The sequence below is a fragment of the Bubalus kerabau genome, chromosome 6 (assembly GCF_029407905.1).
Source record: "Bubalus kerabau isolate K-KA32 ecotype Philippines breed swamp buffalo chromosome 6, PCC_UOA_SB_1v2, whole genome shotgun sequence".
Classification (NCBI taxonomy): Eukaryota; Metazoa; Chordata; class Mammalia; order Artiodactyla; family Bovidae; genus Bubalus; species Bubalus kerabau.
The window spans coordinates 14,515,252-14,531,516 of record NC_073629.1 but is presented as its reverse complement, the minus strand read 5'-3'; the positions used below and the strand labels follow the sequence as shown (position 1 = coordinate 14,531,516).

Below are 16,265 nucleotides of genomic sequence, written 5' to 3'. Positions count from 1 at the left end.
ATGTCATACTGATTTGTCTGATGTCCTGGGAACTTGAGAACACCAAATCAAATCATGATATGACAATAGAAAGATCTGACTCAAAGAGATGGTGAATACCCAGCATCCTTATTCTGCTCCTAGGATCAGCAACTCCACCCTGGGTATTCCTGGCCCCTCTCAGGCTGACTCAAAGCAAGCACCCGGGGCAGGTCTTAGGCATGCTGCTTACCTCGTGCCCACCTCAAGGAGGGTGGATGGGAGGAAGTATGTGCTAAGAAATAAAAGTCTGGGTTTCAAGGCCATTTTTTCATTTTTTCCATTGTTTTACAGACACCCCCCCCTCCCCCATCCCAATAATTCTTTTATTGTTTAAAATAGCATAACAAGGCTAGGGATTTAACTTTAAAAATAACTTCGAAAATCATTATTCTAAATCATCGTTTTATATAAAGTGAATTCTAGCAATTGATTAAACTTCTGACTGCATCTTGCTGCTCTCTCTCCCTTTGATTTACTATCGAACCTAGAGAATATTAATCACTTAATTAATTCTAAGCATATGGACTTCACGGATGGGAAAGGAACCTGTCCAGCTCCAGGTTCTAAGCTTCTTTGGGTTAATGCCAATTATATATGTATTTATTTTTAAAAATACACAGATTTTTAGAAGATATTAGGTCCTCTAATATACACAAATTAAGGTCAGTGACACTGGCAAAGCTTTAAGAGTCAGAAGAGATGCAAGTGCTGCACAGAAGGGCTTAAGCAAAGGAGATGACAGAAATTAAAACACCTCAAGGCAAAACTGCTGAAGACCCATTATTAGCTAAAAAACAAACAAACAAAAAAACCCCACCTAACATTCAAAAAATGAGGATTTTATTACAGCAACTGAAAATAAAAACCTGGGGAGCTTGTGCAGGACATTTCAGTGTGAGAGTTCCCCTCACTTACACAGAGCCTGGACTCTTGGAGCCGCCCACAGAGAGGTGACAGAACGAGAAAGGCCCCAGGTCGCGGAACATCCTGGAGGGCCCAGGAGCTGGCCTCTGCCAGCACCGCCAGGAGGAGCAGTACCTGGGGGGTGGCGGCCCGGCCCCTCCCACCCTGCATCAGGCAGTATGTGCCCAGCATGCGGGCAGGAGCCCCTGGCAGGGGCTTGTCCTGGGGAGCTTTAGCAGCATGGAGCCACACACAAGAGCAATGGAGTGCGGAAAGGGAGGAAGGATGGGCAGAATGGGAGAAGATGAAGGAGAGGGGAAGGATAGGACTTGGAAAATGGAAACTCAATGCTAATGAAAAGAAAAACCCAAATAAAATGGTCCTTTTACCTTCCACAGGGGACAAGGGAATATAAAATGCTAAAAGAAAACAAACAAAAACAAAAGCAAACCATGAAAAATCAAATTAATGTTTCGAGTCAAAATAAAAATTACATCAAGCTGGGAAAATGAAAGGTAGTGGCAAAAACCGGGATTGATCCAGTGGAGTCCCCTCCTCCCCACCTTCCTCAGGCAGTGATTTCAGGAAAGGCAGGAGGCCTGCACCATGGTCCTTCCCAGATTTCCAAGACTAACATGGGGATCTTAGGATAACTGGCAGCTCCAGCAGCAACGTCCAGACAAACGACACACAGCTGGGAAGAGATCGGTGACAGGATCCATGGAGGTCTGGGTTTCTCATGGCATGAGGGAGCCTCTGGGTCCTTAACCTGCCCTCTTTCCACTCAGTTCAGCTTAACAGTCATTGAAACGCTCCATCAAGGGCCTATAATTGCTCCCAACACACAGGCCCTCAGGAGGACAGACAAGTCCATGGGTGAAGATGAAGGAGGCCCTGACTGTCAATAGGGCAGTCTTTCCAAGGAGAGGGATACCCCTCTGCATGGCTATTCGGTATCTCTGAGCTCCTAGACCTAGGCACTGGCACAACCTCCGTGGCTCTGGAGCAGTACCCTGTATCTCAGGAGCCCGTGCTGGGTGTGGCAAGGATGCAGGAGCACTGACAGGAAGCTGACCTTGGAGTTCAGGTCTCTGGCTCCCAGAAGCACAGGCAGGCCCCCTGCTAACGTACTGGCCTTGAAGGGCCAGAGGCCCCTACCCAAGGCTTTGCTCCCCGAATACTCACTGCTCTGGGAAGAGGTTTTGGGCTTCCCGATGTACTTGAGAATGGGGTTTCGCTTCTTGTCCTCCAAGGCATCCTTGTCTTTCTTGGAATTGCTGCTCTGCTGAGACAAGAAACACTAGGGTTTGTAGAAGGCCTCGGGAGCCAGATTGGGTACTGATCACCTGGCCACTTCCCTTAAGACTGGCCCTAAACAAGCAGCTGGTGGAAGACTCATGCTTGTACCCTAACTAGCACATCTGCTTCTGGCCAGGGACTGGAGGGAGGGGGAGAGAGATCTAGTCTGGCAATTCTCAATGACTCCGTGTCCAAAGGCAGCAGGACGAGCCAGGCAACCGGAGAGGGCTCTCCTGGCTGCCTCAGTGCAGGGATCTCGCCAAGAGATGCTCCTGTCTGGGGGAGCTCTGTCACCTTCTTGGTTTTCGGGAAGAAGGGTAGCCACTTGTCTTTGTCAGGAGCGGACTGGGCCTTTTCAGCCGTGTTGGGAGGTCGTGTTTCTCGAAGACGGATGCCCGCATGGCTCATGTAGGTATTGAGGGCGAAGCCCATGGGGCCGCTGTAAGAGAGGAGCAGGTGGTGAATTGGAAGCCGGTGGAAGGGCTGGGACTCTGCGGGTAGGGTGTGTGTGAGGGTGGAGTGGTGGTGGTGTTTTGACTTGCATGACTCCCAGAAGAAGTCAGAATTCTTTTCCTATGCAGAACTCTTCCCAACCAAGGAAGAGTGGGCAGTAGAAGGATGTATAAGTTCATCAAAACAAAAGCAAATAAGCCACAGGCGTGCCTGGAGGACGGTGGAAGCCCACAGCTAAGGTCCTCAGGCATATACTCGGGGCTGGGATGGCAGAGGGATGGGAAGAAAAGCCACCGGCCCCGGCAAGTCCAGGTAAACTGCCACCACCCACCCCAAGTACACGGAGTAAAGGATAGAAAGATCTGTCAAGTTGCTTCCAACTGCCAGAAATGAAACTATCCAGAGTTCTGTGTTTAAAAATGTATTTGTCTCTCAATGCAGTAGACAGATTATCCATTTTGTGGATTCAGTGAAACAAATGCTTCAGCCCTGGCTTTCCTCCTCTCTGAAACAAGACTTCTATCCCCATCTTCTCTCCCTTATGAAATGTGTGTATGCTCAAGGAATGCATACTCATTCTAACATTGGCTGCTGAGAAACAAAGGCTGCAAGGGGAAAAAAAAGTGCCAACGGAGTACCCCAGCTCCCCTCCATAGGTACTGCCAACACAGGCTGATCCTATCACCGCTCCCTCTTTTGGCGGTTTACAAGAAAGACGTGGGGAGGCAGAGGCAGGGCTGATGTGGGTGGAAAAGAGGAGGCCAGGAATGGGGTGCTGGCAGCTTGGTGTCCTCACACTGAGGAGCCGGCCCACGTTCCCGGCAGTCAGGCCTGGACCTGTGACCCCCGTGTTGTGACACAGACACGTGGGAACTAAGCTCTGACGCTAGGGAGTCCCCTGTCCTTGGCAGAGACGCACCGCCCAGTAGCTCAGCCCCACTCCTTCCACCTTGAAACCATACAGACTCACTCACCTCCTGTCTTCCTCGTATTTGGACCTGGAACAAAAGAGAGAACCAATGACTCAGACTGCAAAGGCAGAGGCTCGTCTGCCTGTGCAAGACTTCGAGGAGGGTTAAGTCCTTTCCTAGAGGAAGGGAGGGTGCCTGGGAGGGGAGCAGGATGAGGAAAGGTCAGACTCAGACCCGTTCTCAGCTCTGGAGCCAGCCTGGGGCTCAGGAGGTGGGGGTTCTCACTCCTCTGAGGGACTCAGTTAGCAGAGTGACAATGATGAGGGTACCCTTCTGGCTAAAAGGAAGGGGGACTGTGGCAAACACAGCCTCTTGCTTGGTGTCTGTCCAGCCTCTGCAGCTATTATGGAGGAAGAGGCTCCTCTTTGTGTCCACCTAGGACTAAATTAGAAGGGTTGGGCTGGCACTGAGGCAAGAGGAGAGAAGGTAAGGGAGCAGAGATAATACCTTGAAACTTGATTCACAGGACCCATTTACAAGAGAGAAATGACAACAGCAACTAGTATCTGTGTGCTCAGGATGGGCCAGTCTCTTTTCTAAGCTATTTACATGTGTACTATTTACACTCAAAATAACCCATGAGTCAGTATTATATATCCATTTAATGAGGCAAAGGCTTCATTCTTTTAAATAGAAGCCACTGTAAGTAGGGTACCTGTGCTGTCAGGAATAATTTCATACAATTCTGTGGTGCCGACGATCTCAGAACAGGCTGGGCTGTGTTCTGCCTCCGCCCCTGTGTCACTGGGGTGGCGGCCATCGCCTGGCTGTGGTTCAGGAGACGAAGGCCCAGAAAGACGCAGGCTGAGGCCCGAGGGTTGTTTCCAGACTGTGCCTGCCCCGTGGGGCCTCATCTAGTCTCATCTCCAACTGGGACCTCTTGTCAAGTGCCAGGTCCATACACTCAGCTGCCTATTCAAATCTGCAGTCTGATGTCTAAAAAGACCCGAGATTTCTGACACTTGCAAAACTGAGCCCCCAGCTTTCTACCACCAAACTGTCCCCCACACAGTTGTCCCGAACTCGACTGAGGACACCTCTGTCCTTTTAGGCGTTTAGGTAAGAACATGGAGTCTTCCCTGGTTTTTCTTTCTCTCACATCCTATACATCATTTTTTAGGAAAATTTCTCCTGTTGGTTCTACAGTCCAAACACACTTGGAGCTGACCTCTTTCCACAGCCTCCATCACCAAGGCTCTGGCCTGAGCCCTACTGTGTGAGCTATAGGAACTGACTTCCCTGTTTGGAACCCCTCCATGCTCTCCCACCACCCTCCACCCACACTCAAGTCTCACAACTCCAGTGGCTCCTTGTTCACTGACAGAGAAAAACCAAAGGAGTTACAACAGGCTCTGCGAGGCTGCACCTCGTCACCTCTGACGTCAGCACCGAGTTTCTCAATCTGCTCTGGTCACACTCACCTCCTACTGTTCCTCAAATATGCCCTGGCTGTTCGCTCTGCCTGGGATGCTCGTCCCCCAAGACGTTTCCAAGGATGATGTCCCCATTTTCTTGAGTCACCTAAGTGTAACCTCCTCGATAAGGCTTTATTTGACATCGTAACCCACTGGCTTAGGCAATCCTGACCTCCCTCAGCCTGCACTGGGTGCAGTTTACTGATGTATACACGCTACATTCTCTCCCCATAATCGCATAAGCTCCAGAAGCACTGCTGTTTGTTTACTAATGCACCCCAGGAGCCTAGAACAGTGCTCAGCACCAGTGGGGACTCCAGGAATATTTGCTGAATATTTGCTGAAATAGCAGCAGAGATCATCTAGCCCAACTTTTGTCATTTTAGATGAGACCTGGTGGCTCAGATGGTAAGTAATCTGTCTGTAATGCAGGAGACCGAGGTTTGATCCCTGGGTTGGGAAGATCCCCTGGAGAAGGGCATGGCTACCCACTCTAGTATTCTGGCCTGGAGAATACCCATGGACAGAAGATCCTGGTGGGCTACAGTCCATGGAGTCTCAAAGAGTAGGACTCAACTGCATGACTAAAACTTTCACTTTCAAGGTGGATGAAATGGCTTGATCAAGGTCATACAACTACTCAGAATTCCCTGACGGTCCAGTTGTTAAGACTCAGCACTTCCACTGCAGGGGCCACAGGTCAGATCTCTGATCTAGGTATGAAAACCCTGCATGCCCATGGTGTGACCAAAACAAAACAAGCCACAGAGCTACTGAGTGGAGAAGCAGTAGTGGGGTGAAATCCATGTCTACGCCTGGGAGCATCCCCACAAAGTCATTCCAGGAGCCTGGGACATGTTCAGAAAACACGACTGGAAAGAGACAGCCACAGCAGGTGCTCCAGAAGTGCCTACGTTCAGTTAGCTCAGTACTCTGGTGTACTTAGTTAAGAATGGTTCAATTTCCCATGAGCCATCTGCCTCCTGAAGGAACTTCATCCCCTGGAGAATCACAGCGTAGCTCTCACACTCAGCGCCAGATATGACCTTCGAGCAAGAAGGGAGAACCATCAGGGAGAGGCTCCGAAGGGAGCAGAAAGCTCCCTGCGTTCCTGGAGCCTGTGATTTGTCACAACTACTGGATTACTGTCAGGAGCCCCAGCCTGGGACATGAAGCAGGAGGGTGCGACTCTCCCCATCTTCCAGGGGAAGACAGGTCAGGCAAGAAATGGAAGAGGGGGAGAGGCTGGGGAAGAGACCCATGAACCATATCAATCTGTGCAGCATGTTGGGGGTGGGAGTGTACTGGAGACTCACAGGATGTCTCCTAGGGCAGCGAGCTGCTTCTCGGCCACCTGGCGCTCGTGGAGAGGGTCCCCATCCAGCTCCAGCAGGTCGTTTTCACCGTATAGGCTGCCCAGCCCCAGGGTGCGCTTTGTTCTGAGCCAGACACACAGAGAGAGAAACAAATGTATACCAAGGTTCAACACTGGACAGGGAGTGAGGTGCACACACACACACACACACACCAGGGGAAAGAAAAGGGGCGAGGAGGCAGGGAGGGAGCAGGAGGGTGGGCGCTGGACACCTGTAGTCGTGGATCTGCTCCTGGATCTCAGGCATGGCCGCCTCCTGAGCCTCACAGAGAGCCGCACGCACATCCTCACTGCTTCGCAGGCGCAGGTCTGTGATGGGGCAGAGGGAAGACAGCAAGGGGAGGGGTGGTGGGGAGCAGGAGGTTACATCAGCTCAGGACCTCCAAGTCTCTTAGCTCCCTGTGGTCCCAGAGGGCAAGCTGGTATTCTGTCCTCCTCTTAACTAAGGCAAGGGAGGCCTGGACTTACCAGGTCTCTCCTCAACTCAGGACTGGAATCCTGATGTCCAAGCCTCAAGGACAAAAGCATTTTCGGGGTGTTACTCATTAAGTGGGCAAACATTAAAGCTCGTCTCTGGATGTATCCAGATGCTGTGCTCTGACATCTAGTGCAAACCTCGAAGAGGTCCAGTCTTCCCCCACGGCCCCAGGCCCAGCTTGCCAAGCTGAAAAAGGCAAAGATGCCCCAGCTCTCCACCAGAAACTGGACGGTGCCTTTCCCGTCCCTACATTTGCCCTCTGCCTGTGCCCACAAGCTTCCTGTCATCCAGGCCTGGAAAGTGCCTCTTTTCGAGGGCGGCTTCAAACTCCTACCCTCTAGAAAGCTCCTGGGATTCACCTCTCAGATTGACATCCTCTCCACACTGCCTCCCTCAGCTCTTCTACTCAGACTTGAGTGAGGAGGGAGCAGAGCAACCAGCTTGTGCACTGGCTCCTCACTGTGTTACTTAAGGAACTCAAACAAAGCAAAACAAAAGAACAAAACCACTCCAGGACTCTGACTCTGCAGGTGGGGTGGAGTGAGGCCCTGGTTTCCGTGTTTTTAAGGAAGAATTCCCCAAGGGATCCTGATGAGTGACCAGTCTAGTAATCTAATTTCCTCTTAGAACAGTTGAGCCAACTGAGGCCCACACAGGTCACGTGGAAGGCTGGGAGAAAAGACCTTGGTCTCCTGATCAAGTCGTGACTCCGCATGACAAGTTCCCAGGCGGGGTGTGTCCTCTGTGCGTGTCCACGGACTACTTCGAGGAGGAACTGTCCCTGTTTCCCCCAATCTGAGAACAGCTGCCCAAGGCAGGGACTATGTGCTTCTCCCGCTTTCCCCGTACCCCACCCTGAGGGCCCACACAAGACGGACCCGCAAGGACACGGACTGACCAAGGAGCCAACTTACCAATTTCTGCCTGTAACATTTCTGGGACCTTCACTCTCAGAGGCTGAAAGACAGAAGGTGGGGGCAGAAGTGGAGAGGTCCACACACTCACCCAAGCGGAGGTGCGAGGCGCCACGCAGGGTCTGAGGGCCGGAGCATCACCTGCGCTCCCCTCTCCCTGCACCCCCACGCCCTCCACTCACCTCCCGCCAACTGAATTCTAGGCTAGCGATTTGAGAAGTGGACTCTGAGGTAGCAAGGCAAGCTAGGCCACACTCTAGGGTAGCACCTGTACTCTTCCCACTCTTATTTCAGGGACATCAGGGTGCATGGAGTGGAAAGGTCCGAAAAAGTGAGGGAGAAATATTTATGAGGCCATTTGACAGCCTCCCGTTTCTTTCACTCCCAAAGGAGAGCTGGCCTCTGTTACCAAGTCTTCCCATGAGTGCGCTGCCTGGCTCTGCTCTATAAGTGCCTGACAACTCGATCCTCAGGCGGTTCCCTAACAACCAACAGGGAACAACTGGCAGCTCTAACCTCCTTACTCAAGACCCGATGAAGGGAACAAGAATAAAAATCTTGAGGAAAAACAGTTTATTTCCCAATCTCATTAGTCTTAGTAGCTTACTGCCAGATGAACAAAGTCATCTTGGAATTACTTTAGTTGATCAGATTAGAAAGTCCAAGATGGGAACTACCCTCTGCAGGCCAGGGCACTGCCACCAGGTAACCCTGACACATCCCTGGGAGCTACGTCCAGAGGCAGAGTGCTCATCCGCCCCAGACACTCTGGGGTCCCCTCCCTCTGAACCCTGCCTTTGGGTAGTAAGAGCAAGTCAGGCTGAGCTTCGGCAATCTGGGCTTGCCTCTTGGCTCACTGATTTCTATCATCTGATGTCTTCATCGCAGGGATGAGCAAGGCAAGGAGAGTTGAAGGAAACCAGGGCACTGATCCAGAGGAGACCAATTAGGACATGATGCAAGTTCTTTTCTTCTCTAAACATTTCAGAGAGAGGCAATGTGCATTCTACCTTGCCACGTGTGGAACAAAAGAGGTACAAGAGGAGATCAAACGTTAGAGACTAGAGCTAGGAGCAGAACCCAGGAATCCTCTTTAAGAACCTGTTAAAATTTGGCCTGAATGCTTTGCTTAGTTTTCCCTCTGCTTCTGAGTGGTCGAAACAATGTAGCAAAACTGTAGTCCAATTTATGACTGCCTTACCGCATTTTTCTCTAGGAAAATATTCCAGATGTCTTTTCCCAAGCTTCGGGAATCCTTGGGGTTTGTTTGCTGATAAACTTCTGCACACAGGTAAAAAAGCTAGGAGAGAGAAAATGGGTTCGAGTGGTGATTCTCAACCCGGAGTCTTTTTGCCCTCCAGGAGACACCCAGTAATGTCTGGTGGCATTTTGGACTGTTACATCTGCTACTGGCATCTCGTGGGTGGAGTACAGTGATGCAGCTAAGATCCTGCAATGCACACGCCAGCACCCCAAAAGGTCAGTGGTGATGAGGCTGAAAAGCCCTGGCTGAGAGTGTTTCAGAAACCTGTGGTTGATCATTCCCAGCCCTTGGTGTGCACACGCCTCCCCCAACACGATCACTCCCCAACTCTGACTCCTGTCCACACGTGACATTCTGTCTCGTACGTGCTCATCTGTTGTTGTTAAGGGCCTGTGTTTCTCTGTGTTGTACCCCATCTTCCCTCAGGAATGCTCCTGAGATACGAGCGCTCCGGACGTACACGTGGGTGTTCATGGAACACCTGCTGAGCAGACGGATGCTGACTCCGGCTTCTAACAGAGACAGCCCCGGAAAGCAAAGACAGCAGTGTGTGCCAAGGGCAAGAAGCTTATTCTGGAGAACACGACACCAGTCTCTCTCCTTCCTCTCCCTTCCTTTATGAGCAGCTGAGCAGAATGACAGAACCTGGTAAGGCTGCTGGCTCAAAGCACTGTCGCCGGGAACCCTGATCGCCACCCTTCACGATCGATCCTTTGTCGTCACCTTCAGACTGAAGACATTTTATCACCTTGCCTGTCTGCCAAGCTTTCTTGTGGCAACACTGTATATTTACAAGGTCTGCTCTTTAAACCCCCCACGATTCATCTGTATCCACCTTCATTCGAAAAACCCAGAAAGACCATCTCTTCCAAGCAGACTCAGAATGACAGCTTTCTTAGTCTAGCCCTCCCTCCTCCTCCCTGTGCTATTGATACAGCTGGCAGCAAAATCCGTCTCACCTAGGTTGCCCCTTCTTTTCTATTCTGTCTCGTCTTCGTGATGCCGGGTCGTGCCTACGGATCTGACTGACCATATCTAGAGCGCAGGGACAGAGGCCAAGCACAAGCAGGCATTCAATTGAGACAGACACCTCCAACTTACCAGGGGACTGGGGTCCGCCTGAGAGAAGATGTACCGCAGAAAAACCCCCAGGTGAGCTGGCCGCGACTTAAGTTTCTCAAAGTCCTGGAATATGATGTCGCTCTGGAAGGCAGAAGGATGGGCAGGGCTGGGGGGCGCAGAGGGAGGGCGCTACCTGCCCCAGCTCAGCTCCCATGGTCCCCGCCTGATAAGCGTGGCTCCCTCCCCGTTGGTGCCAGTCCAGAGCGACGGGTATGACAGAGAATGATGAAAGGAGAAAAATCAGGAAACTGTTACCTCATTGTTGAAATAACCCGGGTCATAATCTTCCTCTGGGCCAATAATTAAAGGCTTTGGGCTCTGATCTACACCCTGGGGGAGAGAGTCAAGTTGCAGACATGAGAGGGTAGAGGACAGGAATCTGGCCTCCGCGGTGGAGTCTGCTCAGGGACAGCATAGCGCTGATAAGGAAAGCCACACGGGGCTGCTCCACATTGGCACCTCACCACCTCCCCCAAATCTCAGAGGACAGAATCAATGATTTTCACTTGCAGGAAGGCAACTGCTCCTGGGTGGGGCAGAGCAGACTCAGAGCAGCCTGGTCACATGACATATGAAGATGGGAAGTGAGAGAAAGTGCTCACTTCCTGTTTGTGAAAGATCCGAGGAGGGAGTGCCAGCCTGCAAAGTAAGAACCTAGAGCTCCTGCTCGACCGGTGGGCTGGGGGCTTTGTTGTTCTCCTCAACAGCACCCCCGACCCCAAACACACAGCCTCCAAACCCAGTGCCTCCACGTGCTCCTCCAGTTACTGGGTGCCCTCTGCCTCTGCTGGAGGAGAGCCCTGTGGTCCCTCTCCGCCTCCCTGAGAGAAAGGGGATGGAGCCGATCCTTTTCCAACACCATCGCCATCATTTCCCCAGCCAGTTCAACCATCTGTGGTAAACCCCCACATCCTGTCTAAAATGCAAGCTTCTCAGCACGGGGTTTCTAGCCTCCCCTCTTACGCCACCAATTAGGTCTATGAGAGATTTCACACTGTGCACACTTCTCAGATGCTTCACTTTAGGCTTTCTCCTAAAGGTGACTTGAGCTCTCAAGGCTCTCCTCCCAACTATGCTTTTCACTCAGTTTACTCTCCCTCATATTCAGTGATTCCCCAACGAGGGCTGTGTTCTGGAACCCGTCTAGAGTAGGCACTTCTCATGCCTCCTTTTTCTCAGGTCTAAGATACCTTCCTATTCCACCTTCTTGAGAGACTTCTCCTGACAGTTTCTCCCCAGTGCTCCTCACTCATTTTTGTTCTCCTGGATATTTAGACTCTGTGCTCAGAATGACTGAGTATAGAACACGAGAGACTCAGGATACATCTAGAGATCAGAGTCTAGCACCCAATTATAAAGGCATGTTTGAAGTTGCCGAGTCAGGCCTCATGCGCTGGACCTGTATTCCTCAGACACACCCTGAGTATCCTCCTCTCCTCTGACACTCACTCCCCTGAGGTCCAGGATTTCCAGGGGGTGTTGGATGACTGCTTCTGGCTCTACTTGGCTCTCTAGTGAAATCTGAAAGCACTAGTTTTTGGTGTGTTTGGGAGAAGGATTTATTTTTTTTAAAGTTTTTACAAACCTTACAGTTTTTCTGACTGTAAAAGCAGAATTTATTTATCATGTGTGTGTGCATGCTAAGTCACTTCAGTTGTGTCCGACTCTTTGCGACCCTATGGACTGTGGCGCGCCAGGCTCCTCTGTCCATGGGATTCTCCAGGCAAGAATACTGGAGTGGGTCGCCATGCCCTCCTTCAGGGGATCTTCCTGAACCAGCGAGGGAACCTGTGTCTCCTATGTCTCCTGCCTTGGCAGGTGGGTTCTTTACCACTAGTGCCACCTGGGGTTTTTACGGCAGTGGTAGTCAGGTCGTGTGAAAACTGCTGGGGATTCGATCTAAGAGCGTGTCAGCCTCTTCCAAGGGAAGCAGTGGCTGAGTAGCTCATCCTGAACCCATTATAGGGGGTAGCTGTGTGTGTGCTCTGTCGCTCATTCACGTCTGACTCTGTGACCCCATGGATTATAACCTGCCAGGCTCCTCTGTCCATGAGATTCTCCAGGCAAGAATACTGGAGTGAGTTGCCATTTCCTAAGAAAATTAAATATTGCAGAATTATATAACAAAATTTGAATTCCCTATGATTCTACCCGCTAGATGCTGACAGTTTCATGGATGGTATACGTTTGCACCTGTGTTCTTACTAACATAAATTGTTATTAAGCAACTGGAATTATACTATATGTGCTCTTATCACTCAAAAATAACAATTTAAATAGTTTTCCAAGTTGAAACAAGTTCAGAGGAGGAGGAAAAGGACTCCGAGACCAATTATTCCACACCTGCTCCTATTAGCTGCCTAAAGTAAAACTTCCTTTAAGAACAGGATGTGCGCCTGACCTCCTTGCCTTGGCCCTGTAGCAGTACTAAGGTGGGGTGGGGTAGGGTGTGCAGAAGTGGGAGAGGTCTTCAAAGAGCGTCCAGGACAGGAGGCAGTTCTGCACTGGGGCTCAGGAAAACCAAATTCTAGTCTGATGCTGCCATTAGCAAGCTGAGTCTTTGGATGGTCCCTTTGCCTTTCTCTGTCTCAGTCTCTCACTGAATAAAAATTCTCATGCCTGTCTCCTTTTCTGGTGGTGACAATTAAATTAGAATTTTTTTTCCTAAAGGAAATAGCACAGCAGCTGGTGCACTAAGCATTTCAATACAGGCGCAATCCACTTCCCTGCTTTCCCCTCAAAGACCTGAAAGTAACTACACTCTATTCGACAGGAAGAACTAGAGCATCAAATGGTGTCTGATGTTTAATATAAGGTACGGCAGATTTCCTTTAAAAATAAACTTAAGTTTTAAAAAGTTAGCATAGAGAAAAATATTAAGTAACATTACACAGTTACTATGAGGATATGGAAAAAAATTACGGTGGTAGCAGATGAATTTTAAGAACCTTGAAAGAATTTTAAGAGGCTTTACAAAACTCAGAGCTTTCTTGCCAGTGTCTCTAACAGGGAATGACTGAGCTTCTGCCTGAACAATGACAGGCAATTCCCTGGCTCTCAAGTCAGACCATTCCATCGTCTTACAGCTCAGATTCTTTGCAAGCTTTTTGCATGGAGCCAAAACTTGTATCCCTGAAATCTCCCCCTGGACCTAGTTACCCTTGAAATAGCTTTCAAATCAGGTTTTGGAGAACCTTAGGGCTCCAGAGAAGTACTCCTGAGGTCGGGGGCCAAAGTGGGGTGGTTGATTAGGAAAAGGTCCAGGTAGTGAGCTTTACTGTGTTTTCTATATCAGGGCGCCAAATAATAAGATTTTGCTCAAGAAAGGAACTTTGCTAAAGAAACAGAAGGTTGAAAATTACTATTCTGGAGAATCACTGAACAAATCTATTTCCTGTTCTATACAGACAATAAAATAAAGAGCAGCAATCTGCTCCTTGGACATCATTTCCCTACAGATGTATTCACTGACTCTTCAGAGAATACAAAAACTCAAGACAGCCGTTCTCCCGTGTATGTATTTATACCAGGTTCTTCCTTCACTGTCTGTCCTCCAGTCAGTGTCTCCCTCTAAACAGGCTTCAGTCTGATCATCCAAGGCCATGTGCGGGGAGCCCAGTTCTGAAAAGAGGGAAAGGAGAAAGCCCAGCGTGGCTCTGGTCACCCACCTGGTCGCTGCTGGGGGGCACTGGTGCGTCGGAGCCCTGCCGCCGGTGGCGCTGCGCCAGGCGGGCCATGGTCACAGGGGAGGTGCGAGGACTGTCCAGCCCAGCGTCTGACAGGACCGAGTTCCGATTCACCAAGGACTAGAGGAACAGAGGGCTCTGTGAGACAGAAACTCGCCCAGAAGATCCCCAGGGCTCTGCTCATCGGCTAATAAAAATGTAGTACTTGCTCTGTGCCTGGCCATTACACTAGCCCTGGGGTGTGTATTACCTCACTGGATGCCTACAACAGCCCTCAGAGGTAGAAGCTCTTATTCCTCCCACTTCCCGCACAAAGAAACTAAGACTTGGAGGGGCTCCAGGACTTGCCGAAGATCGGATAGTTAGCAATGTGGCCTTCCCCAGGCAGCCTCGCCCCACTGCCCGCTAGGCACCCCTGCTTCCAGGCGTGGAGCCCGCAGGGGGGTGTCTGCTGCGGATTACTGAGGACCCTCCTTGCCCTTGGTGTCTTTCCGACATACTGAGCCTTCCATGTACATTCATCATATTCCCACAAACGGGCAGAGCAGTAAAGAAATAAAATTCCAACCATTATTTAAAATCAGGTTTTAAACATGTTTTCAATTACTTACTTATTTCATTAAGCTGGCTAAGTAAATATTTTGATAACACTGTTATGACTTCTTTCCTTCACTCTAATTTTTATATTCCCAGTTCATATCTGCAATTAATATATGCAGGCTGAGAACACCTAGAAGACCACCTTTGAGGCCAAAGCCGTAAGCTCTTCTGACTACTCCAGAGAAGACAAGCTGTTCAAGTAAAAGATCTATGACTAAGAAAGAGAAGCTGCCACTTCCGATTAGGCCGGATTTGCTGTATCACCTAAGATGATGCTGTCTGCAGCCAGGTGGAGATGTGTTTTTGGTCCAGTTACTGTTGTACAGAATTTCTGTCTCTGCTCTCTCACACTGACACAAGGCTTGCTACGATTAATGCTACAGCCTCTCTCTCCACCTGACTCTATATAACAGAGTTGACTATGATAAAACAGAAGCCAGGATTGATGATCTTGCAGATAGGATGCATCTGACCCGAACTAAAACCCTTGGAACTAGAACTACAGCAGAGGGCCCAGATGACACGCTAGAGGCCTCGGTGCATGTGGTGAGCAGAGAACCTATCGATGCCCAGAGAAGGAACACTGAACACGTGGTTTTAAACGGGGCTCCCCCACCCCTGCCTTAGCACTCACCTCACTGAGGGAAGGAAAGCGTTCTGTGCCGGAGTCCAAGCCACTGTCCCCTTCCTGGGAATCCAGAGAGAGTCGGCCTGGCAAGGAAAGAGTTTACATGGTAAGGAAGGAGCTGTGGCCTGGGGGAGAGAAGGGCCTTTATTCTGGGAACCTGTGCCCACCAGGGCAGGAGGGCGAAGCTGCCACTGGCCTGTCTTTCCCAGTTTCCCTTTAGCTCTCCTGAGACTTTCGACACCTAGCATTCACCTATCCGCACACCTGTGCCCAGGCCATGTCACCTTCCAGAATAATCCTCCATAGCTCTACCTCCCAACAAGTCCTAGCCCTCAGCTCATCCCTACCCTCTTCTGGTTCCCATCCATTTCTTCTTATGACAGCATCTCTTGGGCTCCGAGCTGCCAGGTGCTGGCAGGCACGCTGTTGTCTAGACCACCATCATTCTAGCATCTCCTCGGCACTTATCTATCCAGGGCTATGGGTTATACATTGGTTTCCCTGTCACTTGGACTGCTTTCTCTTATTACTTAATTTCTTGGAGGCAGGGACTGTATTCCGCCCCCTGAATTTGCCCCAAAGGGAGGGGATGATAGATAAGAAGTGTGAACTAGAGATGTGCCAGAGAAAAAAGGGGTGCTGAGGGGACTCACCTTCCGACGATCTCTGGCTGGTGTCACCATATACTGGGAGTATGTCCTAAAAAGAAGAGAGGTCCGGAGGGAGGGCAGATGCTGTGAACCTCTCCCCCTACTGTTTTCCTCCAATCAACCCTTCCCTCAGTCTCAGCAGATAACATCTGCTTACAATTAGTGGCCTCTTCTGCTTCATTGCCTTACAAATGCCCAGTTAGAAGAGCTATTGCTTCATTTGTACAATTTAAGGTGAATGGTGACCCCTAATGGTGAAAAGGGAGCTTTACTGGTGGTAAAATTCTAAAAACTTACTTGATTTCTCACCCTGGACCTCAAAGCATCTACTGCCTCAGTTGGGCTCGTCACTGAAAGAACTTCCGAACCATCAAGGAGTATGAAAAGCTCCTGCAGATGCAAAGCTCTGCCTCTAAACATCTTTGAAGACTGACAGGCATTGGCCTGAGGCTGACCAGCCACTGTGGAGGGAATAATGTTGCTAAT

The 16,265-nt window shown here is 50.1% G+C and overlaps 1 protein-coding gene across 8 annotated transcripts in view; it reads right to left on the bottom strand.

Moving 5' to 3' along the window:
- Window positions 1-16,265, bottom strand: part of ARHGEF11 (Rho guanine nucleotide exchange factor 11) — a 118,064-nt gene that overhangs the window by 18,190 nt on the left and 83,609 nt on the right. For 4 of the 8 annotated variants that reach the window (XM_055583914.1, XM_055583920.1, XM_055583921.1 and 1 more), the window contains 13 exons: window positions 15,783-15,828; window positions 15,136-15,212; window positions 13,884-14,021; window positions 10,471-10,545; window positions 10,195-10,296; window positions 9,031-9,129; window positions 7,830-7,872; window positions 6,650-6,746; window positions 6,379-6,501; window positions 3,651-3,674; window positions 2,518-2,662; window positions 2,110-2,209; window positions 1,314-1,343 (listed from right to left, as the gene is read on the bottom strand). In XM_055583914.1, the coding sequence (XP_055439889.1) occupies window positions 1,314-1,343; window positions 2,110-2,209; window positions 2,518-2,662; window positions 3,651-3,674; window positions 6,379-6,501; window positions 6,650-6,746; window positions 7,830-7,872; window positions 9,031-9,129; window positions 10,195-10,296; window positions 10,471-10,545; window positions 13,884-14,021; window positions 15,136-15,212; window positions 15,783-15,828 (1,099 nt within the window). The remainder of the gene's footprint in view (window positions 1-1,313; window positions 1,344-2,109; window positions 2,210-2,517; window positions 2,663-3,650; window positions 3,675-6,378; window positions 6,502-6,649; window positions 6,747-7,829; window positions 7,873-9,030; window positions 9,130-10,194; window positions 10,297-10,470; window positions 10,546-13,883; window positions 14,022-15,135; window positions 15,213-15,782; window positions 15,829-16,265) is intronic. The other 4 variants (XM_055583916.1, XM_055583922.1, XM_055583917.1 and 1 more) reach the window with 3 other exon arrangements.